This window comes from Scomber japonicus, chromosome 5, assembly GCF_027409825.1.
Source record: "Scomber japonicus isolate fScoJap1 chromosome 5, fScoJap1.pri, whole genome shotgun sequence".
Lineage (NCBI taxonomy): Eukaryota > Metazoa > Chordata > Actinopteri > Scombriformes > Scombridae > Scomber > Scomber japonicus.
The window spans coordinates 19,007,784-19,035,133 of NC_070582.1; the positions used below are offsets into that span (position 1 = coordinate 19,007,784).

Consider the following 27,350-nt stretch of genomic DNA (forward strand, 5'->3'; position numbering starts at 1 on the left):
CAGGACAAATAAAATGTCAAACTTTAAAATAACACACAATACTGTTAAAGTAGTGTCCATGTCCTATCAAGGTTATCTTTTCATTTTCCAGTTTGACTGGTTGATTGCTGGGGATTATCGTGGTACCTGTGGTGTCAAAAACAACAACAACAACAACAACAGTTTAGGAATTAGTAGTCTGATTACACAAACATGCATTATAGATGTATCTACTTTATTAACAGGAATATTGATTAAAAAAAATTGCAGCTTAGGCAAACAAGAAAAAAATTCTTCATTTCATGTTTTCTGCATGAAGGAAATCTATCTAGTAAAACTGAATGTTTATTACAGTGCAGCTCCTAGAGTGCTTGTAGGTGGTGACAGGTGTAGTTGCACTGCTGCTTTGTTGAGGTTTGTTGCTGTTGTAAAATATGCCAGTTTACCTGCTCAAAGTCTCCTGCTGACTTCCTAACCCTAACCCTTCACTGTGATCTGGGCTGGAATTCCAGAGACGAACTCCAGCTAACATGGGTCTGTGGGATGCATTGCTCTGTTTCTGGGTATCCCCTTGTCATCAGCCAGCTGTCTGGCTTGTGTCTGGCAGGTAAATGTCATCCTTGGAACTGCAATAGCATAAGAGCCGTCTCCCAGACTGTTTCAGACTTACCTAAAGAAAAAAAAAGATAGAACACAACAATCTGTATATGATGACATTTTTAATTTGTAGTAGTTTGTGTAGTACTTTATTTGTAACTGTTATTATAAATACATGTTAGTCGGTTTAGTAAGGTAATTAGGTTTATACAGCAAAACACCATCCCTGTTTTTCATTGCTGGCCTATGGACATGATGGTTATAATCCAGGCCTCAGTGTACATCAAGATGTGGTTTTGAAATGGTTCCAGTTCTGCAGTTGATCAACATGTAGTATAAGTGGCAAATTATAAATCACTTTAAACATATTTAGTCTGATAGATGAAGAATAGGAAATATTTTCTTATTTCTCCACCTGATATGTCCAAAGTGAATCATGTGATTGTGAACACACTTTTCTTTTTTACTTTATTATTATTTAAAGTATAAAAGTGCATGAGTCCACATGTTGCCTTGGCTCTTGAGTACTGACTGAAATCACAATGAACATTTGGGAAAAATAACAAAGACAATTCAAAAAGTACAGTCAATATCAATAAATAATACAAATCAATAAAGGCCAGTATCTGCCATTGTAAGACTTGAACCAAACCAACCTTGTTCCCAGTTGTTGCAGTAGACTGATAGGACACAAGTTCGTCTGTTGACTGTATGTAGGCTATTTCTGTATATTTAAATGTGATTGTATTGAGCATGGTTTCACTCCCAGCATTTCTCTTTTAGCAAAATACAATTAGAATATGTCAATTAGAATATGCGATGTCTTCACCCTCCTGACACACATACACCCCAGTGCACATACACACACATTATCATCTACACACACGCACAGTCACTCACCCACTCAAATCACATATCACTTGACTAGCTGATCCTTCAGTGACCCCTGACCTCCTAACTGTATCTCAAATCTGATTCTGGGGTCCACTCTTCCTCACTGTCATTCTCATCAAGCTCACTGTCCTCACTGTCAGAGGGTAACCCCCCTAACTGCCTAATCACATACCTTCCTCCCATAAAGTTCTTACATCCATTTCCTAGGAATTAGTACAAGTTCATGTTTGTTCCTGATTCATTTGACTATTGTCATAATTATATATCCCATTGCTCAATGCTCTCAAAACTTTAATATTGTGGTTCTCGATCCTGAACCTCCTATTCCTGATCCAGCAAAAGTGATGAGATCAAGTTGGTATTAACTGCTGTAGCTGCTAATAACAAACTGATTATTTGAATTGGGTGTGTTGGAGCAGGGAAACATCTAAAACATGCAGGCAGAAGGCCCTCAGGAGGACCCAGAGTTGAGTACCACTGGGCACTGGACACACTAGACCAAAGTGGTCTAACTGCATGATGTTGCCCTGAGGCAACGAACGAAAAAACACTGTTTTAGTGAATAAACGAAAACAAAATATGTCTTCAAACAACCAAATTTACATATTCATACGCATATTTTTTAAAGTTGTTTGAATTTAAACATGTAAACTTTGGTACCTAACATGATTGCCCCACCCTCCAGTCAGAGGTCAAACCCACTTCTACCCCTAATTTTATTGGATGAGGACATGTCTTGTGACATTGTATGGTTCGTTGCCTGAGGGCAACACCATGCCACAGAGGGTTAATCATTTGTATTTTAAAACGAAAAACAAATACCTTTTCTTGTTTTGTTTTTCAATACTCGTTTCTGAAAAGAAAATCGAATGACCAAAAGATACACGGACCGCTGACTGACATACTACATCAGTGCTACTTAGCTTGTTTTTTAATAATACAAAACAACAACAATAAAATAAAAAAAAAACCCACAGCAATACATTCTTTCTGTGCTTGGTATATTAGTATATTGGCCCGAGTATACTTTCAATGTTTCCAGTTGGAGTCGTTTTTTGTTATTCTTTCTACTGTCTTCTTTCTGATATTGTCTTTAGGAAGATCGGTGCAACGTTTGAATTGGAAAGTACAAATTTACTAGGTGTACGTTAAGGCAGCACACACGGACCCCTGAAAACTCATTCATCATCACGCGCTGTGTTCTGGTCGAGCTAGCCGTCGGTTTTACGCGCTAACCGGCGACATGTTATACGAACCGAGGAGTCGGTCGTAACGTCACCCTTATAACTGTAACCATAACTATTTAGTCGTAAAAGCAGCTGCTGTATCTTTATCTAACTTAAGCGACACTTTCCTGTGTGGTGTGCTGGGAACTACCGTCTCGTGTTATGGGAGAAACACGGAGGTCAGACGAGCTTTGGGCTGTCAGCGATAATGTCCGAGTAACACAAGCCTGCTGCCAGTCTGACAGCTGTCTGATGATATTGTAACACTGGTAAGGATGATACCGTTTGCACTGGAAGCAGCAAGATGACATTGTTGTTACATGCGTGGTGTGCCTGTGAAAACATGGCCGATCAGGTAGAGCTTAAGAGATTCTGACTGCAATGCAGTTAACCTAAGTGGCTTTTCTTGCTAGCTTTAGCTCTAGCTAACTAACATTAGCTACCATGTTCTTGAACGGTGGGTCAGTAGATAACTTTGGAACGACTCTATCAGCCATTCACAGCTAAGCTAAGTTAGAAGCGCTATTATCAAGTGTAGGTGAGGGAAGCTGGCGTATTAGCATGTGAGCAAACAGAGGAAGGGGCTCTTCACACTGTCAACAACATATGCCATGTAACCAGGTAGTCTGCTCTTCAGTCCTGACTGTTCGTGACAGAAATCTGCATTATAGCAGGGGCTAATTTATCATTATTTCTGTTATAATATTATTTGTCCACAGATCAACTGAAAATTGAATCATGCCTGGGAAACTGAAGGCCAAAATAGTGGCAGGGCGCCACTTGCCTGTGATGGACAGAGCCAGTGACCTTACAGATGCTTTTGTAGAGGTGGGTGAAGTTGCTTGAACTGCAAAGCTTATTGTTTTTCTTTTAATTATATAATTCACTTTGTAAACACATGTATTACATTGGTTTCAGTGTGGTTGCTACATTATTATTATTATTATTATTATTATTATTATTATTGTTATCTTCTTTATTATTAAATTATAAATATGATATTTAGAGCTGTGCTTTTGTGCATTTTATTTTCTAGGTCAAGTTTGGAAACACAACCTTCAAAACCGATGTCTGTCCCAAATCCCTGAATCCACAGTGGAACTCAGAGTGGTTCAAATTTGAAGTAAAATGTTTTATGATCTTCACTTTCAACTATGGCAGCATTATTTTTAGTGCATGGATCACACAGATTAATTGCAATGAACCTCAGCTTTCCTAACCTTTATTACACTGTCATCTCCTGTCTTCTTTCCATCTCCTATCCTGGATGTCTAGGTTGACGATGAGGACTTACAAGATGAGCCATTGCAGATCACAGTGTTGGACCATGACACTTACAGTGCTAATGATGCTATAGGGAAAGTTTATATTGACATTGACCCATTGCTATGCCATGAGGCTGCCTCTGTCATCTCTGGCTGGTTTCCCATCTATGATACTATCCATGGTACAAGAATCAATCAATAAAACCACATTAATCACAGTTGTTACTGATCCAGATACAGCTGTTGTTGATTAGATTTTTTGCTTCTGTTCTTTTAGGGATCAGAGGGGAGATCAATGTCCTTGTCAAAGTGGAGCTCTTCAATGATTTGAATCGCTTCAGACAGTCCTCCTGTGGCGTCAAATTCTTTTGCAGTGCGTGTGTCTTGATATTTATTACATTTGTTTACAAATTTAAATGCAACATGAGTTGCAGTGTGTCTGTATAAAATGCAGATAGACAGTACACGATAGATAGGACAAGTATTCACAAAACAAATGCGTGAAAGTGTTTAATTTGAGGACAAAATAATTGGTGTTAGGCATGAAGTTGATTGTCATAATCAAACTTACAATTAATGATTCAGCAGAAAGGTGTCATTTCAGAGATCAAAGAAATTACAAGCCAACTAAAAAATACTTTGGAATATCTGAGCAGAAATTAAGAGGAACCTTTTTCCTTTTCATTTAATATAAAATTATTTCACTGTGTGTTGTTTGTCTATTTCTGTATGATAGCCACATCCATTCCACGGTGCTATCGGGCAGCGATGGTGCACGGGTTCGTGGAGGAACTTGTGGTGAATGAAGATCCAGAGTACCAGTGGATTGACCGTATTAGAACTCCTCGGGCCTCCAATGAAGCCCGTCAGAGGCTCATCTCTCTTATGTCTGGTAAGAAAATTTACAGTAATCCTGATTTCAAATTTGTAGAGTGTTCCCTGTTCTCCCCTCTCTTATTAATGTGGCTGTGTGTTACCCCCTGTGTAGGAGAGCTGCAGAGGAAGATAGGGCTTAAGGTACTGGAGATGGGTGGGAATGCAGTGGTCGGATACTTACAGTGTTTCGATCTGGAAGGAGAGTCAGGCCTGGTTGTCCGGGCCATCGGTACCGCCTGCACACTGGACAAACTCAGCTCTGGAAGTGCCCCTAATCCCAACACACACATTCACCCTAGCACAGCCCCTGCTTCCAATGCCTGCAACTCCCCCTCTAAGGATGGAAAGGAGTGAGTATGAACCAACAACACAAGCATGGACCCTGCCTCTTATTATATGCAAGTTTCACTGCAAATTTATTGTGTGAGAATGTAAAGATGATCAGTGTGTGCATGAGAGGGAGAACGTGTGGGCGAAATATGTGTTCTGTGTATAGTCTAGCAGTTACTCCTGTGTGTGTCTCAGTATCTTTGATTTCCCTTTGTAGATTGTTTGTCTATTGTGTGTCACGTGTATTGCATCATGAAACTAACAGCACATGACATATCCTGAGACACACACATGTACAGTACACACACCGGCATCCTCAACCGTCCCCCTCCCTTGTCTGCTCTTTTAGACCACCCTTGCATGGCTTTCTGCTCTGCCTCTGCATGTTCTAGTGCTGCGTCTTTTAGTGAGTATCTAGCACACCGAGTGTTCTGTTCAGCTTCTAACCGTCTGTGTTTGTTCTGTTGTCCTCATCCTGGCTATTGAGTGGGTAGTTTGTCATTTCACCAGTTCTTGTAAGAATAGCATAGCAGTTGAGGGCATGTGTGCCTCTCATTAGCAATTATACACTGCATCTGTGTAAGTGTGTGTGTGAAATTGTGTGTATCAGGGATGTAAACATTTTTGGTGATGACTTTGTCTCTGTTACATAACCTGTGTACATTTGATAAGAACATTTTTTTGGGGGGTGTGAGATGACAGGAAATATACACTTTTACATAATTGGTTGGATGAAAGATAGCAAGACTGATGATGTGTACTGATGACTGATACATCTTCTTCTTTTTCCCCTCCTCCAGTAAACTTTGTTGCAGTTTGCCTGTTCACATGATCATGGGAATATTTGTTAAAGTGATTGTGTGGCTTTCAAAAAGTCATCATTGAAGTGCCATACTTAATTCAGATTATTATTTTCAATACATATTTCCCTCTCCTTATTTCCTGTTTATTCTTAAAACTAAAGTGACTCAGACTGATCATTTTATATTTTATATGAATGTGTCTCAGTGAGTTAGCACAACCACTTCACTTTTATCATAGAATTTCATTTACATTACTCATACATACATTTAGCACTACAATTTTTTACTAATTTACATAATATTACTAAAGCTGCAAAATAGTTATATTAATTATGATGATCAATCATATCAAGTATTTATTAACTGATGGTTGAGGATAACATTCTTAGTTTACAACTAGCCTTGCTTTAGTATTTTTATCTTTTTAGTTTTGTCCAGACCTTTTATGTTATTGTCTTGGTTTCAAGCCTCAGTGGCACTTGGCTTGTTGAATAAAGGTTAAAATAAAGGGGTAAAATGTAAGAAAATATTGAGCATGAGCCAGAGATCAGCCCTTCAGATTGCTTTTTTCCCCCCAACCAACAGTCCAAAACCTAAATATATTTCATTTATAAGAATATATAACCTAGAAAAGCAAAACATTCTAACATTTTTGAAGCTGGAACATTTTTGCTTGATTGTTAACTCAATCAATCAATCAATCAATCAATCAATCAATCCAGGGATACACATAAATAAATTGTATTATTTTTAGCATGTCCCTATATATTTAAATATGCACTGTATGGGCCTCTTTAGGTCTTTTTTTTTTTTTTTTTTTAAATCTTTTTGTTCCCTGCTGTGTTTGCATCCCTGCTGTGAATGTCTCTGTGAAAGTGAGATTTAAGTGAGAGTTATGCATGCGTTTTCAGCTGCTTATACATGGCTTTAAATGGAATAACAAGGCAAAGAGAGGGTGTAAAACACACCCTCTCTTTACTGTTCTGTTCCTTTTTTTCCCTTTTCACCCTATTGCAATGTTGTGGTGTCGGTTGTTGTGTGCGTTTCTTTCTTCCTCTCTGGCTTCGTTTCGGACTGGGACGTTTCATACTGCGTGTGTCCAAATCCGTCCTCTTTCTTCCTCTGTCTGTGTGCTGATTGGCCCAGGTCTCCCCTAGCCCACGGATGCCGCTCCACCCACAACAGCCCCGTGCATTTGGCCTGCAGCTCCCAGAGACTGTCCCAGAACTTCTCTGTCTCTGTTCCCACACTCATCTTCACTGGTATGCAGAGGCAGGGAAGTAAATAAATGTAGTCGTAAAGGAAGTTGTTAGAGATAAAAAAGAGAAGTAGATGGTGATGTTTATATGTAGGCTGAAAACTGAATAGACTTTTTTTTGTCTGGAGTCTGGACAGTTTGATGTAGGAGAAACATTGTAAAGCAAGGCAGTAGCCAAAGACGCAGGAAGGCAGACCCTTGTACCTTTGTCACAGAAAGACCAAATGTCTCCACCTGTTGTTGCTTTTCATGCCGAAAGGGGGAAGGTATACAGTATGCCACTCAAGTCAGTCTCCGTTTTCATTGGCTGTTTTCTACAAAAAGGGTCCGAGGTGTGGCTTTAACTCTGAGGAAAGGCTCGTGATCTCTCTACAGTCACCTGACCTTTGCTTCACTCCACTGGGACACATGCTTCATGCTCGTCATCCTGTGTTGGATCTCACCTTCTTGTGTTTTGTCATGTTGCTTATCCTTTTATTTTGACGTGTGTGTGTGTGTGTTTGTGTTTTTTTTAATATTTTGCTTTCCATGCTTGCTTATTCGTTCTCTAGCCATCTGTAGCACCTCAAACACACCTCACCCAAAGCAAACAACATCACACATTTAAAAAGTCACCTTTCCCACTTAATGGGTACACTCATCTGCTCCCATGTGTGCAGCCACACACACACACACACACTCAGGGGGTGAGGTGATGACTGACGTGAGTATGTGTGTGTGTTTGTGTCATGTTCTCCTCCTGGCAGGCCGGTATTTGGTGAGGACCTGCCCTCGTCCTCCGGCCCGCCTACCCCTTTCAGAGCCCTTCCCACCTCCTCCTCCTCTCCTCCCCCCTTCTCTCCCTCCAAGCCATGCAGCCGCCAGTCCTCATCATCAGACACAGACCTCAGTTTGACGCCCAAGACGGGTAAGCACACGTGGCCCCGTCCCCTTCCCATGTCACCCCCCCCCCCCCTTCTCCTACACTTCATTGTGGTGCTACTCTGGTAGTGGTTTTTGATTATTTATATTTTTATTTAAAAAATATGTGGTTTGTTAAAAAAGATTGAGTTTAACGTTGTTATTTTTTTCTAAATGGTTTTTAATTTATTTTGCATGTTCCATCTTTCCCATGTGCTCAGGGGTCTGGTGTGTCTTCATTATTCACACTACTGAAAAAATAGAAATAAAATCTATGAATCTAGCATGAAGACACAGCAGAACTCTCAGAACTTTGTAGTAGTTTTGTTCCTCTGTTGTGGCCTTTTATAGAAGCACTGTGTCTCATGAGGGTCTGTTCTTGATCTAAGGTCATTCCTTCAGCCATTATAGTTAATCATTGAGGGAAAAGGTAAGTTCAGTCAAATTGTGCCACAAGGATTACTTGAGGAGGAGTTTGTCCTCAAATGCCACATAGCCTGGACGTTTGTTATTACCAGAGTTGCTCCCACCTCCCGACCCCTCAGGAAGGTACCAGCAGTCCTCCAAATCCAACTCCCTCATCATTTCTTCCTTCTCTGCTACTTTCTTTTTCTCATTTTCTTACCTTCTGTTTCTCTTGTGCTCCCCCTCTCTCCTGTATCCTCCTGTGTCTCACCATTTCAGTTATGTTAACGTGCCCAAATGCATCTTTTGCATACCTGATTTCTCTATGCTCCTGTCTCCTTTCTCTTTCTCATACCCTCTGTCATAGTTGTTGCACTTCTGCTCACCCTCCTCATGGCTCCACCTGTCCATTCTCAATATATCTGTTTTTCTCTATGCACCTTCCATCTGTTTTTCTGCTGGATAGAGGAGCCCCAGCCAGTGAGACGCAGGCCTGGGATCTTCCTCTGCCCCAGCTCCCCCACCCTCTCCACAGACACTTTGTCCCTTCCTGGTACTGGCTCAGTGGGCTGTGGTCACGGCTCTGCCCCCAGAGCCACGACCCCGCCCCCTCCCTTCTCCATCCACTCAGACTCTACCTTGCTGAGAAAGAGCGTGTCCTTCACTGAGGACCTGCTGCTGGCAGCCTCCGGTATAGTAGGACTGCTGTGTGTCATCTAGTAACAGAACCTGATAACAGCGCCATGTGAGCTCCTGTAATGTAACGACATCTTCAGGGTGGACAAGCCACAACAGACTTGTTGTCTGTGCAGAATATCACATTATAATTGCACATGGGATTAACTGGGAAACATTAACTCAACATGCATGATATCACTGCTCAGTTGTGTTGGAGAAACAGCACTACTGACTGACAGTCCGACTCAGACTCCTCCTACCCCAGCATGCAGTTTGATGTATTTATCAGGTGTACCCAGTTCTCACTCTATCTGAATAAGACAAAATATTTAGAGTAGGCTAGTCTTATGGTGAGAAGGCACAGGAACAGTTCCTGTACTAAATTTTTGGTGTTAATTGCAGTTCAAGTAGTTGCTTTCACTTGATTTGTCATAATAACATTAATACTGCAATGTAATTATCAACTGACAGTGTAACTGGCTTTTTAGTCCATCGACATGTGTGCTATAAGTGATAAGACTGAAGCCAGACTCTCCTCTGTGATCAGGAATGGGCAGTGGGGGCAGTGCCGGGAAGGAGGCGGGGCCTCTGAAGACCCTTTTGAGACAGCAGACGCAGACAGCTCTGGAGCAGAGGGTACGGCAACAATCACACTCACACATGCTCACACATGCATATACAGATTCACTGTATGTGCAGACATTTGCAGCTGAAACAGACTCCAAAAATGGCAAATCAAAGCAATGAGTTTTATATGACATTTTGTCTCCGGGTGGAACCTGACTGGTTAACTGTATTAATGCAAGACAAATAATAAAAAATAGTTATATTTATAGCCATAAGCAGTCATTAATAGGGGTGTGACACACTCAGCTCACGAGACGAGACACGATATTGGATTCACGAGATGACATGACTGTTCTTTTATTTGAAATTCACAAAATGGAAATTGATTCATCTTGTAATGAATCAGTTCTACTTTCTAAATATATAATTATCATATGCAGTATGCAGCACTGTAAAACGTTTCCACATATAGATAGATAATTTTGGCATTTATGGAAATAACAACCATTAATACAAAAATTAGATACAATCACAAAATATAAAAAGTAAATTATAAAGAGTAGAAACAATTATAACATATTGCTAATAAATAAAACACAGAAATAAAAGTAAATTGCACAAGTCCTGTATCACATAAATACACAAGTAGAACAAAATATAAATTGTTATAATTTGTTAGTGTGACTCATTTTACTTTTGGCAGCATTAGGCTTCCATAGATTCGCTAGATTTCTCTGCTCCTCCTACTTCAGGCTCTCTGTGTAGAGACCACAGTCTATGGTAGAGACCTGAGGTCAACTTTACCACTGCTCCTCTCCTCATCTCATACTTCTGACTGAGATCTTCTCAACAGGTAGAAGCTGCAACAAGGTTTATTATCCACACGTGACATTATAAAAAGAAGACATGCGAATGAGCGATAGAAAACCGATCGTCTTTTATTTTTATTTTTTGGTGCGCCCCTTAATTATAACTTCGCGAGACAAAATTCACTTAGACGAGAAATATCGTCGCGTTTTTCGTCTTGCGAGATCTCGTCACACCCCTAGTCATTAATATCCTATAACTCTATATCCTTCAAACTTGAACAGTATTTTATTTCACTAAGAGTATTGTATGTTAAATGTTGTTAAGTTTAAAATAATTTTACGTTCTATTTATTTTAGAGTTTCAAGGCTGCTGCATTTTTATAGAGTTGCCAGTTCAAATGTCTTTGTAGCACCTACAATGAAAATGACGATTTTATGTCTTATGTCAGTTTAAGTCTTGTCAGTCTAAGTGTTTTACATTTGACAGTTGACTCTTGCGTTTCAACCTCTGATGTCAGCATATAAGGTCAAACAGTTACTTAATGTCATACACCACTACATACATAGCTGCATTCTTTATGAAAGCTGACAGATTTACACTGGCGAGGTGTTAAACTGTTTTATGGGGAATGGGTCTATGTAAGAACAAGTAATGTTCCCTTTTTCTGTCCTCTTGACCACTTATGCTACTCAGGGAGCGTCCTCCTCTGGGTTATTGTTAAACGCCAGGGTATGTCCCATCAGTGTGACACACTTTCTCCACCTCTCCCCTAACACCCTGACCAGCTGATGGCCACCACTCGGTCTGAATCAACTTCTAACCCCATCTCTCCTCTACTGTTTGTAAATCTCAGAGAGCCAGGCTTGTTGGCTTGAGCCAACATGCAGTGCGTGACCTTGCGTTTGCTTGGTTAGCCACTGCACTCTTAAAGATTCACAGACATGTTATGTGGAGGGCTGGAGAGGAGTTGTGTTCCCTTCGGGTTTGAAGGGTGTGACTGTGTGTGTTTGCCGTCTGGATAGTCATGTTGAACTCCTCCTTCCTTTCTTATCCCGAGCCTTGATTTTTGGTTTCCTGTGTCGACGACGGGAATGAGCACGCTCACCTCATCACCTCATTCTTGCCTCCTTGCTCTGAGTGGGAGGAGCTGTCAGTCAAATTAGTAGTAGTGACTTCCTTACAGGATTATTGGACAAGAAAGAAGCTAATGGTAGTCCTCCTGCTGTCTGCCCCCTAAAGACATTCATCAAATATACCTGCATGGTTGAAAATCCCAATATGGTTTTCTTTAATGGTGGTCATCACTTCAACTTAGAATGAATACCAAGATGCTAACAAGCAGTCCAAGTATTCCTAGTTCTTCCTAGTGAATGCATGGATCTGCATTACATCATGTGACTGGAGGCAAAGGACCAGTCCTGTTGGAGGATAGGGAGAAGCATGTAAAACAAAATCCTGATCCTCAGCCTGGACCTTGTTTGTGCGTGTGTGTGACTTTTACTCTCAACTCCAAACCAAAGTAATGCATTTATATAGATTTGAAAGGATTGAATAAGTCACTTGATCAATATAGATACACTTTATTGAAAAATATATATTCTCAATCACTTCCAGATCTATTTGAAATGCTGTTGAGTTTTGTCTATACAAGTTAAGGCAGAAATGGGATAATCCTTCGGGGTGCACCTTGCATGTGGGGAAGGGGGGTGGGGGGGTTGGGGGGTACACCATCCTACTTCAATCCTTGCTGCATGTTGACACTTTCCTAACACATTGTCCTATTCTACACACAACACAGATTTATCTTGTATTTGTCTTTATTTTGATAATTTAAAATTCAATACATTTTGTTTGGGACTATTTTTTTCTACAATACACAAAGAGGAAAAAGTCACAGATCTAATTAAAATTAGTTTAGGCTAGTTTAACATTAGTTTTATATTTTGGTAAATCAACATTTATTTTTACTTGTATTACTTAAACCTAACTAAACAGGACATTCACATGAACTGTTCACCCAAAATTTTCACTTGAGCACACGGATAGTAAGATTATTTATTTACTTATAGAAAGCAATAGAATAATCATGAAATATTAAATATTATGTGTGTGTGACCTGGCTGCTTTCTTCCAGCAGGAATTCCCCTTCTTCACTTTGACGTCATTCCCACCTGGTTTTCTGGTTCATGTTGGCGGAGTGGTCAGCGCTCGCTCTGTTAAATTGCTGGACCGCATACACAACCCTGGTGAGTTCTGTGTACATAAACAGACAATGTCCCAATGTAGGTTGTCCATTGTCCTGTGAAATGATATGATTGAGCTCCTCCATTTAGCCTATCGTGTGAGTGTCCAGTCTCGTTACAACTGGCTCTCCTATGTGTGGTTCTAGTCCCATGTTTGCTTGGCCTGAAATACTGTTTTAAAAGACTTGAGTTATGTACAAAGCACTGGTCCTAAACAGGTGAAAGCTGTTCCTGGTTACAGTCATAGGCTGCAGCTTTGTAGCATTTTGGAAACAAAGTTAGGATAGGCTATCAACACCTGCATCAAACGGTTTTGTGGATAGGGGCATCTTTCACCTTGTGGTTTGACTGACTGGCTATGTGTAATGTAGTCTGTGCTGGTCGTGTGATGGCTGTGTGTGTTTGTGTGTGTGCGTGTTTGTGTACCTGCTGTGTTACTGAGTGTGCTATAAATTTGCCCCCTGGAGGTGAGGTGCAGTAGTGGTGCATGGCTTCAATCCGTTGCTTGCTGCTTCTGTTGTGTGGTGTTGTTGGCTGCAGGTGGCGCTGTGGTGAGGTATTGTGGTGTCTTATTTATGCTCTGCTGCTTTGAGTTTTAAAATAGGCTTCTTATCTCTTTTTCTTTTCTTTAATTAATTAGACGGATCATAATGAGACATTTACTTGTTAGATGGTACCTGCCCTTTTGAATGTGTTGGATTCTCCTGGGCATTCAGTTGAGCCCTTTTGTAGTGAGAACGTCTGAGAATTTAGGGAAAAGGGGAGTGCTGATGAATGTGGGCCAGGTTAGGATAAGCAGGGTTCTTTTCAAAGGTGGACATGGGGAAACAAAATAATCTAATAATATAAAAAAAATGACAGTTGGCAACAACACGACTGTCATGCAGCGATTAAACCTACAGTCTTCCTTCCGGTTTCAGACCTTGGTCCAAACAGCAAGCTTGGAAACAATTTTGAAAAGAGCCCTGTTCACTGTTGTTATGCCCAGACTTTATCTACAGATTACATTAAAGGTATCCTGTGGAGTTTTTGACCACTAGCATCGCCATAGATCAATGTTTTTACAAGTCGGACCATGTTTTGTTCGTAATGCAGGATTTAAAATATTCAAACGTTTTAAGGAAAGTTATCAACATGTATTCAGCAATCTTATTAGACCTCAAGGACATACATAATAGACTTTGGTGAGACACACTGAATGTGACCATAAGTTTTGTTTGTTGACAAGAAAACTCCACAAGGCACCTTTAAGTTTAGAGAGTATACTGTGAGTTTTATCATTTTATCATCCTTAACCTTTGTCATTCTCTATAGTCAGCGCAGTGACACAGCAGCTCTTCTTCTCTGCTGTTTGTATTAGTTTTCTGTGCAGCAATGAATCAAGAATGTAAATTAACAATATTTTTTGAATAAGGGGGTCAATCCCACCCTTTCTCTTAAACTGGCTGCTCAAAGCAGAAAATAAAAGAAACCGGGATGTGTTTTGCCATATTCCACATAAATCTGAAAAGGAAGTGAAATCCTAGCTGACTGCACCTTTAGATTGCTACTGCATACTCCCTTTTTTTTTTTTTTTAGTTTCTCTTCTTAAATCTTCTCAAAATGTGATCAGGGCCTGTAGCTGTTCTCATCTCTTATTTTCTTCTTTTCCTTGTCAGTCTTGTTTGAGATTGTGTTTGTAGGCCTGGATTTAGTGACTGTGGAGTGCTGTCTGTCTCTTCTGCATAGTGACTGTGGAGTGCTGCTGTTGTGCTGTGCTTGTTTGTTAGACTATCTCTTCTTTTCTTTTTCTCTCTTTCTGTACTAACGGTGTGTTCTGGCCCAGCCTTGGGTAACACGCGCTCATACAAACTGCTAGACTGGAATAGTGTCACTGCAGGTATTTCCCCCCTTTTACTGCTCTCACCCACAGGAGTGATGGCAGCTCAGTGAAATGGATTGAATCTCTTTTGTTAAACATGCACTCAACACTCACCAATTTTGACCCAACACTCACCGATTTTGACCCAACTCACCTGATAGTGTATCAATAATAACTAATGAGTTCAGTGAGCTGCCATCCTCCTCTCTCTAATCTGTGTGAGTGTGTGCTGAGCTGAGTTGAGCATGCGCTGTGTCCCCACCCCGCCCACTCCCTCCGCCCCCCCACACCCAGCTCATCCTGCTGCACTGAAGCGCTGCAGCTCTTCCCTAACGTTGTCCCAGCGCTGTTCTAATGCTTCCTGAATCGGCATCATGGTCAAACCTTCCTAGACCAGAGGAGGTTTAGAAGGTTTACTCTGTTACAAAGAACCACTGACCAGGCATGTGCATCCCTAACTCACTGGGCCGTATTCATACTGAGAGAGAAAGAGAGAGAGAGAGAGAGTGAGAAGGAGTGATGGATGAATGGATGGATGGATGGATGGATGGATGGAAGGCAGGGTGATAAGATGGGTGGCAGTATAGGAAAATTAAAACATGGATTTGGGATGTATAATGGGGAAAGAGGTGAGTTTGGGGAATGGAGGAAGTGTTATAGCAGTCAGTGATCTCAACCTTTTTAAAACTAGATTTGATGGACTCTAGTGAATGAATATGGCCCTTTTCCGCCCATGAGCGTGCACATGGTCATGAGCGTGCACGTTGGTGAGCCTGTGCCTGTGTGACATCCTGCTTCTGGTTTAAAGGATCCCACTCGTGGGCCTGATGCCTGACCATCAGTCATTCTTCTTCATCTCTTTAGTTGATCTTCCATTCCTTTTACCACCCTGACTCATTCCCATCCCCCCTCTCACCAAAGCAGCTGAGTTTCTCTCTCTTTCTGGGGCCCCGTCAGCATGTGGCCCTCCCAGGGAGTCATGGGGTGCGGCTCAATACTCTAATGTAGCTTCCTTCGTGTCTTCTTTGTTCACTGATCCAGAACTACTTAATGAGTGAAACTTTAACTCAAACAATTAGGCTTTTCTGAACAGTGCTAATAAAGCAGAGGTGGTAGTTGAGCAAAGCCTCATGAGACTATTGAAACACACCCATGGTTTAGCCTAAGTATGATGAAGGCTCAATCCCTTTTGACTTTAAAATCTTTGTCTCCAGGTTAGGAAACATTTTTCCTTAAATCAGGCACAGTGTCTTTTATTTAATGACTCTTTATAAGCAAGATTTTCTCTCTATACCTCCACAGCCAAAACTGACCTACTGGCTGCCTCCTTTCTGTCAGTGCAGCTGAGGGAAAGGAGATGTAGATTAGAAAGAAAGACAGTCAATTTGGTTTTAGACAATGTACACTGAGAATTTTAAACACACACAACTAACCTATCCATTGACTTTGCCTTCATCATCATCCTCAAATTGTCATTAGTCACTGTCATTGTCACTTTGTGTTACAAAATGATAATTGGTTTTGGCTTGCTTTGATACACCGATTAACCCATGAATCACCAGAAAATACAACTTGTACTGTTTGCTGTCTGTTTATTTTCTGGTAAATTCAGATATCAGATTAGATTAGATGCAAACTTCCAATGTTAAATTTCTTGTTAACATGTTTATACTTGACAGGCTTTTACAACATTACTTAGGTTTAGTGTTAATTCATTATTACCTAGACTGTACTGATCAGTGAAGTTTTAATAGATAATCCAATCTGAAAGCTGTTAGATTCAGAATTTTGTGTTTTTCAGATGAGCCAGAAACACGCGATGCATGGTGGGAGGAGATTCGCCAGGAGATCAAATCTCATGCCAAAGCTCTTGGTTGCCATGCGGTTGTGGGATACAGCGAGAGCACCAGCATCTGGTATGTCTGTGTATACACACGACAAAATCTCTTCTGTTTGTAACTCCAAATTTGACATTTTAGTTTTAGCTTCTTGGGTACATTCATTGTTGAATCACTTAGCTTTCATATTGATTTTAAAATGATTTTAACTGTTTTTAAAGCACGTCGTGGTTTAGCACCAGAACTGACCAGCTGTTCCAAAAGTCAAAACTAAAACACAGTTTAGTTTTTACGCCACGAGGTGGAACAGACTGCCTGAGGACCTGAGAACAGCTGGAAGTGTGGACATTTTTATAAGGAAACTCAAAACCTACCTGTTAAGCCTGGCTTTTGATTCATAATTTAATAGTTTATAGTCTTTTTATTTTATTTTATTGTGCTTCTTTTTGATGTTTTATATTTTTATTTATTAATTAATTTTTTGTCTACTTTATTTTACACTATTTTATTATTATCATTCAATAGTTTTATCTTCATATCAATTTTATTTGTCTATTTCTTTTGTCTTTTAATTTCTTTTTTAGCCTAGCGTTAGTCCAGCTTTTATTGAACCCCAGTTTTGAAGTCTAACTTATAATGTTCTATAAGTGATACGACTGAATGTTAATATTATGTTCTTATTCTCTTTTATTTTACTTTTTTTAATCTAGTTAATTATTTATTTTTACTTATTTTGTTTAAATTTTTAAACGTTTTTATCATTTTTATTTTATCTTGCGTGCCTTGGTCTCAATTTTTGTCTTTTAAATTGTTCTTTGTTTTTACTCCTTTTTAAAAATGTTTTTCTTCTAATTATTATAATTATTATCATTTTTAAAATTTTGTCACTTGTTTTGTCTTATCAGCTAACTGTAAAGCACTTTGAACTACGCTAGTCTTATGAAAGGTGCTATATAAATAATGTTTGATCGATTGATTGATTATAAACCAGCTTGTTGTGTGCCTAAATTCACATTTACTCTCTTCTCCATCTCCTACTGTCTCCTCCCTTTTATTTTCTTTATCCCTACACCTCCCGTCAACACAGTGAGGAGGTGTGTATCCTGTCAGCATCCGGCACAGCAGCCATCCTGAATCCTCGGTACATGCGTGAAGGCTGTCTAGACATTGGCAGCACCGACCACAGGTTATTTTGATTAATATTATATGTAAATATGTAGAGTTTGTCAGTACAGTTTAGAATGAGTTGTGGAGTCTCATACCAGATAGTGTGTGTTGTTTGCCAGGTTTGAGGAGCCATCTCCCCCGAGTTGTGGCTTCTGTCACATACCGTATGATGAACTCAACATGCCGTTTCCTGCGCAGCTCACTTACTGTTACCACTGCAGACGACAGAAGGTCCCAATTACATTTCCTTATATTAAATCAAAGACTCCTATCTTTGTTTTTTCACTATGGTGAAATAAAGTATTGCTTTACTATGTTTTTTGTTTTCAAGGTTCCTGATGTGCTGTTCACAACAATTGACCTGCCATCAGAAGCAGCTGTCACTGGGAAGGGCTGCCTTATCCAGGCCAGGTACAAAACTTCACAGTTAAATGGCTTCACATATTTTTAAAATGATGTTGATACTTTAGAATATACACACCAATAAAATAATTAAACCAAATCTAAAAGATTCTAAAACAGTAACTTAATTTATAAGATTTTAATAATACAATATCGAAGAATAATGTAGTAAGTAATAAAGTTGTGCTTAGTTGAAAATTGAAAGTTTTTTATACAAAAAAACTGAATATGAATTACTTTGTTAAAACTAATTTAAGGCACTCGGTTCAACTCTGATTGTTGTCTGAAAACATCTTCCCAGTGGCACAATGTAGGCTGAACAACACGCGTCTCAAAATGGAGCCTTACATCAAAGTCATTGATCAAAGTGAGTTGATGCCTGTGTTTGTTGTCTTCTAGACTGTGTCGTCTAAAAAAGAAAGCCCAGGGAGAAGTGAATGCGACAGCCATCTCCAACCTGCTTCCTTTTATGGAATATGAGCTCCACACGCAGCTGATGAACAAACTGAAGCTGCGGAGCATGAATGCTCTGTTTGGACTACACATACAGATCAGTGTTGGCGAGAACATGCTCCTCGGTCTGGCTGTAGGTGGACATTTTAAACTACCAATTTCTTCTGTCATACATGTGTTTTACTGCAACATAGCCCTCAAAATATGTGTGTGTATTCAGTCTGCTACAGGAGTGTATCTGACAGCCCTGCCGGCACCGGGGGGCATTCAGATTGCAGGGAAGACTCCTGGTGACTTGAGCAATGAGCACCACATCCTGACCATCCAGAAAAAGATCAACGACACCGTAGCAAAGAACAAAGAGCTCTATCAAATAAACCCTCCGGTGAGTCACTTGGAACTGAATGTGTAGAAGACATGATTTGTGATTAAGTCTGCAAATCCTCCCTTATTATGCCAGGTTTGCAGTGTTAAGTAGTCTGTACACTGTCAGATCAACACTGCAGTAGCTAGGATGGGATTTTATGACTCCCATAGGCCCACAGCCTGTGACGTAAGCAGTGTGAAAACCCTTCAATAAAAAAGCAAATGCAGTTGCAAGTTGATTAGGTATACCAAGCTAAAAGTAATGCAGTCTTACACACACTATAGTCTACCCTTGTTGACATAAATACTGTAGGTAAGCAAAATATTATAACACATTTCATGATTTGATTTGAAGATTTCTGTAAAAGAGATGCAAAAAGGACATTATAACCTTTATATATTAGATGTATTATATTTAGCTAGTTTGAGCTAGTTGTGCCTAATAAACTGGTAACAGAACGTTACGGTGTGTTGCTAACATACTGACCGTTTCCCTGATACACTTTTTATTAATTTACCTGTGTTGTAAATGAACAATATTTATGACAGATGTCCTGGGATATAAAGATATAATGAAGGATATCTTTATACTGCACACACACGTTTTTTAGACTTGGATGATAGATACCAGACGAATAATATCTACAGTTTATGGCCATTAAATTCTTTCATGGCAAGTTGTTGAGCTTTTATGTTATGCAATAAGTATAATGATTCTTCTTCACAAACTCATTTGATGGTGAACTGTTTCTATCATTTTGGGGTAATGTTCTCTCTGTTCTAGTGTTAAAATAATGTAATAATACATTTTACATATAATCTGTTCTTTGTAAATCATGATAAACTTACACCTGTTGTTTCTCTCTGGTCATTAAAGAAATTATTTGCCCTGGACCCTGAAGTGTTCTGCGGCATAAACATGGTACTGAGCACGCCAACTTTTAGCTGTGAGACACAGCAAAGCATGACAAATACTTCACTCTATTAATCGCAATTCTACACCACCTATACTCTGTATAACGCTCTTAACTGGGGCCATTTGGGAGCAGGTCAATGTATAACCCACTACAGAGTCACCTCTCAAGGGCAACCCACTGTAATCTCATTGTATTATTGTATTTGCATTCTATCTTGCCCATTCACACTCACATGTGTATGTTTTTGTGGCGTGCGTGTGTCTTCTGTGCCACTACTTAGTCTTTCAGATTCACATTCAAATTAACACTGTGCGTGCGTGTGTGTATGTGTGTGACATCTGATTGGGTGTGTGTGTGTGTGTGTGAGAGAGACATCTGATTGTGTGTGTGTGTGTGTGTGACATTTGATTGTGTGTGTGTGACATTTGAGTGTGTGTGTGTGTGTGTGTGTGTGTGTGTGTGTGTGTGTGTGTGTGTGTGTGTGTGTGTGTGTGTGTGTGTGTGTGTGTGTGTGTGTGTGTGTGTGTGTGTGTGTGTGTGTGTGTGTGTGTGTGTGTGTGTGTGTGACATTTGATTGTGTGTGTGTGTGTGTGTGAGAGAGAGAGAGACATCTGATTGGGTACTTCAGTGAGTGTGAGACATCTGATTGGGTATTTGAGTGAGTGTGAGCATGTGGTGTGTTTATTAACATAGTCATTCTACTAGCTGTACAGTCTGGACAGATGTGGGTGCAGATGGCGGGCTGCTGCGATATTCTGGTGTTTATCTTGATATCCCATCTGCTCAGACAGGCGTGTCCCTTTGCTTGCAGGAGCTGACAGAGGAAGCAGTGGGTTCTCCGATCCCTGAGCCCAGACAAAGATCCAGACTTTTTCGTTCTCACTCAGAAAGCTCTGATGAACTGTCGGAATTGGACCTGTCCCATGGCAAGAAGGATGCATTCGTCCTGGAGGTGTGTGCTTCTAAAGTTAAATGAAATCAATATGTAACTTTTGTGGACAAGTCTAACTGTTATCTGTCATTTATAGATTGATGACACTGATGCTGTGGAGGACATCCACTCTCTCCTCACTGATAACCCTCCTCCTACAGGTATGGGCCATGTACTCACTTCACAGCAGTTCTTATACAGCACACACTGCACATGTTCAGAGTTACTTCCTAATAAGGTCAAAGCACAAATGTCATTACTTATTATTATCTACAGGTTTCTACAGCTGCAACACTGAGATAATGCCTGGGATTTACAACTGGACTTCAGGAGTACAGGTCACTCTTGATTTTACAGTGTTGCTATCTTCACAGATTACAGTCTGATGGCATCATTAAACACCTTTTTTTTAAATGATGTTTACAATTCTGCAATAAGGAAGTGCACTGATTATTGTACCATATAATGTGTATTGCTGTCTCTCTTTTACAGATGTTTTCATCTGTGAGGGTCTTTAGGTTGAGTAATGCCAATCTTACTAATCAAGGCTTGAACAAGATCTTCACTGACCTGTGTGAGAATCTGCTAAAGGTAAGAAATCATATTGAGCAACAAGTAATTACGCTATATGTAGCACCATACTGGTGCTTTGTAATGGGCTTAGTGGATAGATCAGAGCTATATAATGCTCATTATGGTACTTGCAGTAGTTTTGTTTTGAATTACGAGTTACAAGTCTTTCAATTTCTTGTTTGTTTCAGAGTTTTTACTTCAAGCTGCGCTCTATGATCCCCTGCTGTCTTTGTCATCTCAACTTCACTGTAGCAGTGCCAGAAGAAGAGCTCATACAGGTGAGCAGTCGCAGGCTATCTTTGATTTGTGAAATTGCATCAAAACCAAAATAATAATAATACTGTTAGTGCCTTTTTCAAATGTTTTCCTCTTGCCTCACTCTCTGCTATACCACTCTTGCTGCCCCCCAGGTTGCAGTGACAGCGGTTGCCATGACATTCGACAAGGACCAGACTCAGGAGAAGCCAGCAGAGAAGCCCACCACCAAAGGTCTGTTTGTTTATCTTTATTTTAACTACTTACCAAAAGTCACAAATGTTCAACTGTGACATCTTATTTTAGTTAAGTTTCTTGGTGGCTGTGAGATCAGTAGCAGCTCTGCGCAAAAGGAGCATTTACAGCACAGCACATACATCCTATTGTTAGTTTTATGTTAATATCTTAAGTAAAAAGCACATATTGGATCCTTATAACTGGCTTACATTTTGCATGGAAGCGACAGATAAAGTGGATTTAACAGGATGTGAGTTGGAAGTTGTAATGGATTTTAATTTAACTAAGCCAACCATCCATCCTTGAAGAATATGAAATGTGTGTCTCCGTATGGATCATTAGATGTCATAGTCATACAGGGACTGAGCTAAGATATGAATACAGTATCAATATTTAGTACCATGAAACAGCATGCAGAGACATAAAAAGGCTTTGAAGATGTCTCAGCCGTAGTGAAGCAGGTAAACATAGAACTATCCTTTTAAGACCATAGTAGTTGTAGCAGTTTAATGCATTTAAGAAACGTGTTTGACATTGTGTGTGTGTCTGTCTTTTCAGGGTCCAGTGAGACTGAAGAGCAGCTGCAGTTTCCATTGGAGCTGTGTGCAGACTCGTCAAACACCAACGCTCAACCATCATCCAAAATCTCAGGTAGCCTCAAATTCTATTTTTTTTTCTTTGTGATTACTCCCTGACCTCCCCCTTTGCCATACTTCACTAATAGGCATTGCCCATCTCCTCCACTAACACTTCAGGTACAGTTTCTTTACTCACCCCAGCTGCAAAACTCTGCCAAAATCAGCTGGTTGTGGTTCACTCAGCAGGTAAATAAAACAGTGTGTCCTGTTACTGAACTTAGATGACAGTGTGATGTTGTCTAGATGAGACGTCGTGCTCCTACAGACTATAGATGAAGCAGTTTGGTGTTTAGAAAATTTAGATGTAGTTTGAGAAACACCTGCTGAGCGGGAAGGGGATTGACAGCAAAATCTCTTGGCTTTCTGTCAAGGGTGCAGGTAGACTTTGATATTTCTATATGTGTGTCTGACAGGTCTCCCAGAGAGTACCAATGTCTCATCTAGAGGTAAGACACCCTTCTCTTTTACCATCTCCCCCACCTTCCTTCTGCCAAAACTACTACACTTCTGTTTTGACTTTTCATCCTTTTGTCTCGGACAGAATTGTCCTTCACCGCTCCCAGACCTCATCCACTTTTGTTCTTTTCTGTTCTTCTGTTTGTTTTTTTGTCCTGTTTTGTTTTTTTGTTTTGTTGTTATTGTTGTTCGTTTGTTTGTTTTTATTTTCTTTTATTTTCTTGTTATCGTTGTTGTTGTTGCGTGTATATACGTTTGGGTGCGTATGTTTGTGTGTGTGTGTGTATGTGTGTGTGTATGTGTTCTCTCCAGCTGCCTCCGTTGATTACGGTTCCTTTGCAGACAGATGCAGCACCTGGCTAGAGCTGCTTAGGCTGAAAGCTCACACCATAAGACGGGGATCAGTTAAGACAAGTAGGAGGACACAGTCTCTAGCACACTCTGGTGATCATACCCACAAATACAGAACACCGTTTCACAAGCAGTCTCTCTCTCACACACACACACACGTACACACACACAGTACACAAACACACACACACACACACGCTCGCATTAATCACACACCCCTCCATGCATGCCGCTGGGGGGCGGAGTATCGTAAATCAAGCACCAGCTTCTAAGCTAGAGTGTGAAAATTGAAGCCCCGCCCCTCAGAGGGATCCACAATTCAACAAAAATTGACAGGAAGTTTTTATGTTTTTGGTTTCCACTTATAGCAAGCAACCCTTTTCTTCTATGCAGTTTCTGAATTAGATCTGTGAGAGCTAGATGGGTTGCAGCAATTCAATGACAATTATTGGAGGAATTCTGCATTTGCATTAGTGGATGAAAAAACACTATTTGATCTGAAGAATATAAAAATGCTAAGACGTGTCATGCCTGAATCCTACAACACTGAACACACACAATGTGCTAAAGATCACAGTGGGGTGGGGGACAATGCTTTGCTGCAAGAACTGGTATGATTTTCAGCCCTGTGCACAGTAAGTGAACTGCAGTGTGTGGCTCTGAAGGTTCCTGGTTTGATGGATGTAAGCCAAATCAGGTAAATTTGCAGGAGTGGAACATCTTTCACACTCCAGCTCATGTACATGTGCCCAGCTCAGCTCATAGCTGTCTCTGTCCATCTCCATTTCGCAAGCCTCTTTCACAAATGCAAACAGATAAAAATACTCTCACATATCAATTGTGCTGCACATACTGTATTCACACATGTAAACATGCACAGCTGTGCCCAGGTCTGTCTGTCTGTCTGCAGACACTGTGTAACGGTCTTGTCTGTTTGCCTCGACTGCATGAAATGCATGGCAGCGCATGCTTTCCAAGTGATTGTCTTGCCACAACACCACACATCACTGCATGTAAATTCACATGTATCTAACGAACACATACAACTGACTTACTCACACACAAGTGCACACACACACGTTACTCCTGCTGTGCAAACGCTAACAGGATTGCATTTTTGCACAAACATTTGACATTCACATTTCTTTCTGCTTCAAAGTTCATATCAGCTTTAATTTTGTTTCTTGTTGTTGAATGTTTTCTGGTATCTCCATTCCCCTTTGTCTTTTCTGTTTCCTCCTTCTATTGTTTCTTTTCACGTCTCCCTCCTTTGGACCTCTCCCTGCTTTCTTTGAACCTGCAGTATCATCTTTGGATCGCAGCAGCCCGCTGCCTGAGGGACGTTCCCGCTCGCTGCGCTCCAACCGCTCATTTGGAGGAACCTCAGTCACTGTGGTAAAGATGACGCCACTCTCCTTCCTCCCTGGGCTCCGCATCATTAAATACCTTGGGATCATCAACATGTTCTTCATCAGAGAGACAACATCTTTACGGGAGGTACGTCTTCAAAACACACCACATGCATAAGCCCTTGGATCATCTTATACAAGGTGTGTGCATACCTACGAAATATATGAAATGTCTGTACTTTTCCTCTGCAGGAAGGTGGTGTTAGTGGCTTCCTCCATTCATTCATAGCAGAGGTCTTTGCAATGGTTCGAGCCCATGTAGCAGCCCTTGGTGGCAATGCAGTAGTGTCCTACAGCATGAAGGAATGTATGTTGATGGAAAATCCAAACAAGAACCAGGTAGGCTACACATACACCTAAACATAAAAGCAAAGCAGAATTACTTCAAGCGTACTCACATCTGATAGTTTTTAGTATTTCTGTGGTTTCATTTTCTTGTCTTTGCTTTTGCTCTAGGCTCAGTGTCTCATTAATGTGAGTGGTGATGCCGTCATCTGTGTCAGGGAAACGGACCAGGAGCCCATGCCCTCAGTGGCAAACATTGGACAGAGCTGTAGTAGCGGGACTGATGGGGCTACATGACAGTAAAACCCAGACCCTCACTCTGTCTGCAGGACACGCAATCTGAGGACACAGTCTCTGAGTCTAGCCGTCCAAATATTAGTTATGTCTGCCTTAAAATTTTGTGAATTCTCCCAATGTCTGGACACAGGTAGCAAAGAACAAGTACTCACACACTCAAACATGCAGTCTGTATTAACATGGAAGTGCAGGATGTTTTCTCTGTGTTTTTATTTATATTAACAGAATTTTTGTAGGAGATACTGACATGGCTCTTTTGTAATTAGATCACCTGAGAGTATTTCAAGACTCATTGGTTAAAACAATAGCCAAAGGACCCCTCTGAATCGAACTGTTGCCTAGGTTTTGCAGCCGTCCATATGGGTTTCACCTAAGGATACAGTATCTTGGCCATCCCTTTGTGTGTGGGCATAAGTGACACTTAAGGCAGCTACGACCAATTTGTCCATCCACAGAAAAGGGGAGTCACTGACCAAACGGCCATGCCAAAAGGGACACCGCAATAAACCATCAAACATGTTTTAATGCAGTTGTATTCTCCCTCAGTGTTCTTGCTCTTGTTTTGAGTAACTTGCAGATTAAAGTCCCATCTGTCCATTTCAATTTGGCCAGATAATCACTGTGCTGGGGAAGGCACGTATTTAAATTTGAACATGCCTTGTGCTCATCCTTAAAATAGAAAATTCACCCTAGAATGGAAGTTTTTAAGCTAGAAACCAAACAGGCCAAATTTGTGATGCCATTTTGTTCATTGGTTAGTAGTGGTTAATAGTTCATCTGTGTCCAATTTAAAATGTCTAAATTTCTTTTGCGTATAAATTTGATTTTGTATTGCTGTTGTTGATAATCATACTATTTACTGTCACACAGTAAATAGGACAGTATTGCTCACAATCATAAATAATCAAATCATCTTAAAAGTGTCAAATAATGATGTTGCAGATTAGTCTTGTTTTTATTTCCAGGAGTGACATGACAAGTTACATGCATCTCTAACAAACAGGCCAAGATTACAGGAATAATATGCACATATTTTTGTAGGGTGAGGATTTTTGTTTTCTAACAGCCATTACTGTGCAGTCAAATGACCGTACTTTATAAATGTGTAAGATTTTTTTTATTGTTTTACATTAAAGTGGTGAAATGAAACGGCATAATTTATATGCCTGATATTCACTAACATCTAGAGTGAGTGGGTAAAGTGGGTTGAATGAGTGTAAATGGAACAGACATAATCTTTGTTTTAAATATATAGATTATATATATATATACAGTACATATACAGTATATATGTGACGTGTATATATGTATGTTGCCCTTTGGAGGGCTAACAGCAAGGGTATTTTCATAGAAGTCTCTGAAATTGTTTTGACTGAATTAAACCTTCAGTTGGGTGTATTGATGCAACTGTTGCTTCACTTGCAGCTTTAAGTTCAGTTTCTCTTGATGCTTCCTGCTGTCAGTGTCACATTTCACATCTCTGTCAAGCTTCATCTCTATTGTTTTGAAATTCGTAATCCCGCTACTGATCTGACATTGATGTCCAATGCTGGAAAAAAAGAAAGAACATCTCTGATGTAGGTTCCACTTAAAAAATAAAGGTTGTAAATGTTCTCTAAAAACATATTTTTGTAACATAAAATGTATGAAACCTACTGCTTGTTTCGCCTGTGCAATGAACTCCTGATGTTTTGACTCGGTGTCAGAGAATTATTGGTACTCTATTTGTGGGATGAGCGGTTTGTGATCAGTTTCTGATATTTGTGTCGAAAACTTGAATGTACATACTTTGAGGCATTTGCTTTCTGACTCGCAGCATGCAGACCCACTTTTATTGCCATGAATCTGTATGCTCGCCTGGTAAATCTTGCACAATAAACTCAGTCAAACAAGAGGCTTCTGTTGGTCATTGTCTGAATTCAAACTGAACATCCACGCATATTAATAAGGAAGAATAGAAATGTAAACTGTATAAGATAGCTACTCAACGCTTGTGAGAAGGGTCGGGACGAATTCATTAGCATCTACAATTAATAAAGTATAAAATGTGAGAAGTTTAGGGAACTCTCCAAGGATACATTTT

The 27,350-nt window shown here is 40.1% G+C and overlaps 1 protein-coding gene across 7 annotated transcripts; it reads left to right on the top strand.

Annotated features, from left to right (window-relative positions):
- Positions 1-2,637: 2,637 nt before the first annotated feature.
- c2cd5 (C2 calcium dependent domain containing 5) lies at positions 2,638-27,161 on the top strand. 7 transcript variants are annotated; one of them, XM_053319119.1, is made up of 29 exons: positions 2,638-2,965; positions 3,416-3,524; positions 3,733-3,819; positions 3,972-4,143; positions 4,239-4,334; positions 4,698-4,853; positions 4,950-5,187; positions 7,975-8,135; positions 9,759-9,847; positions 12,726-12,834; positions 16,494-16,608; positions 17,618-17,716; positions 17,817-17,928; positions 18,029-18,108; positions 18,499-18,685; positions 18,773-18,937; positions 19,796-19,840; positions 20,647-20,787; positions 20,864-20,927; positions 21,043-21,104; positions 21,259-21,357; positions 21,528-21,617; positions 21,750-21,828; positions 22,390-22,482; positions 22,883-22,915; positions 23,238-23,369; positions 24,580-24,773; positions 24,878-25,024; positions 25,142-27,161. In XM_053319119.1, the coding sequence occupies exons 2-29, from the start codon at positions 3,435-3,437 to the stop codon at positions 25,265-25,267; spliced, it is 3,261 nt and encodes a 1,086-aa protein (XP_053175094.1). In that variant the 5' UTR covers positions 2,638-2,965; positions 3,416-3,434; the 3' UTR covers positions 25,268-27,161. The 7 variants fall into 7 exon arrangements, with proteins under 7 accessions (XP_053175094.1, XP_053175095.1, XP_053175096.1 ...); XM_053319120.1 differs by having other exon boundaries at positions 23,238-23,339; XM_053319121.1 differs by having other exon boundaries at positions 23,268-23,369.
- Positions 27,162-27,350: the final 189 nt, after the last annotated feature.

Coding starts and splice junctions, on each gene's coding strand:
- c2cd5 (XM_053319119.1), top strand. CDS start 3,435: ATGCCTGGGAAACTGAAGGCCAAAATAGTGGCAGGGCGCCACTTGCCT. Junction 20,928..21,042: donor TGATAACCCTCCTCCTACAG/GTATGGGCCATG, acceptor TATTATCTACAG/GTTTCTACAGCTGCAACACT. Junction 22,916..23,237: donor TACCAATGTCTCATCTAGAG/GTAAGACACCCT, acceptor TGTTCTCTCCAG/CTGCCTCCGTTGATTACGGT.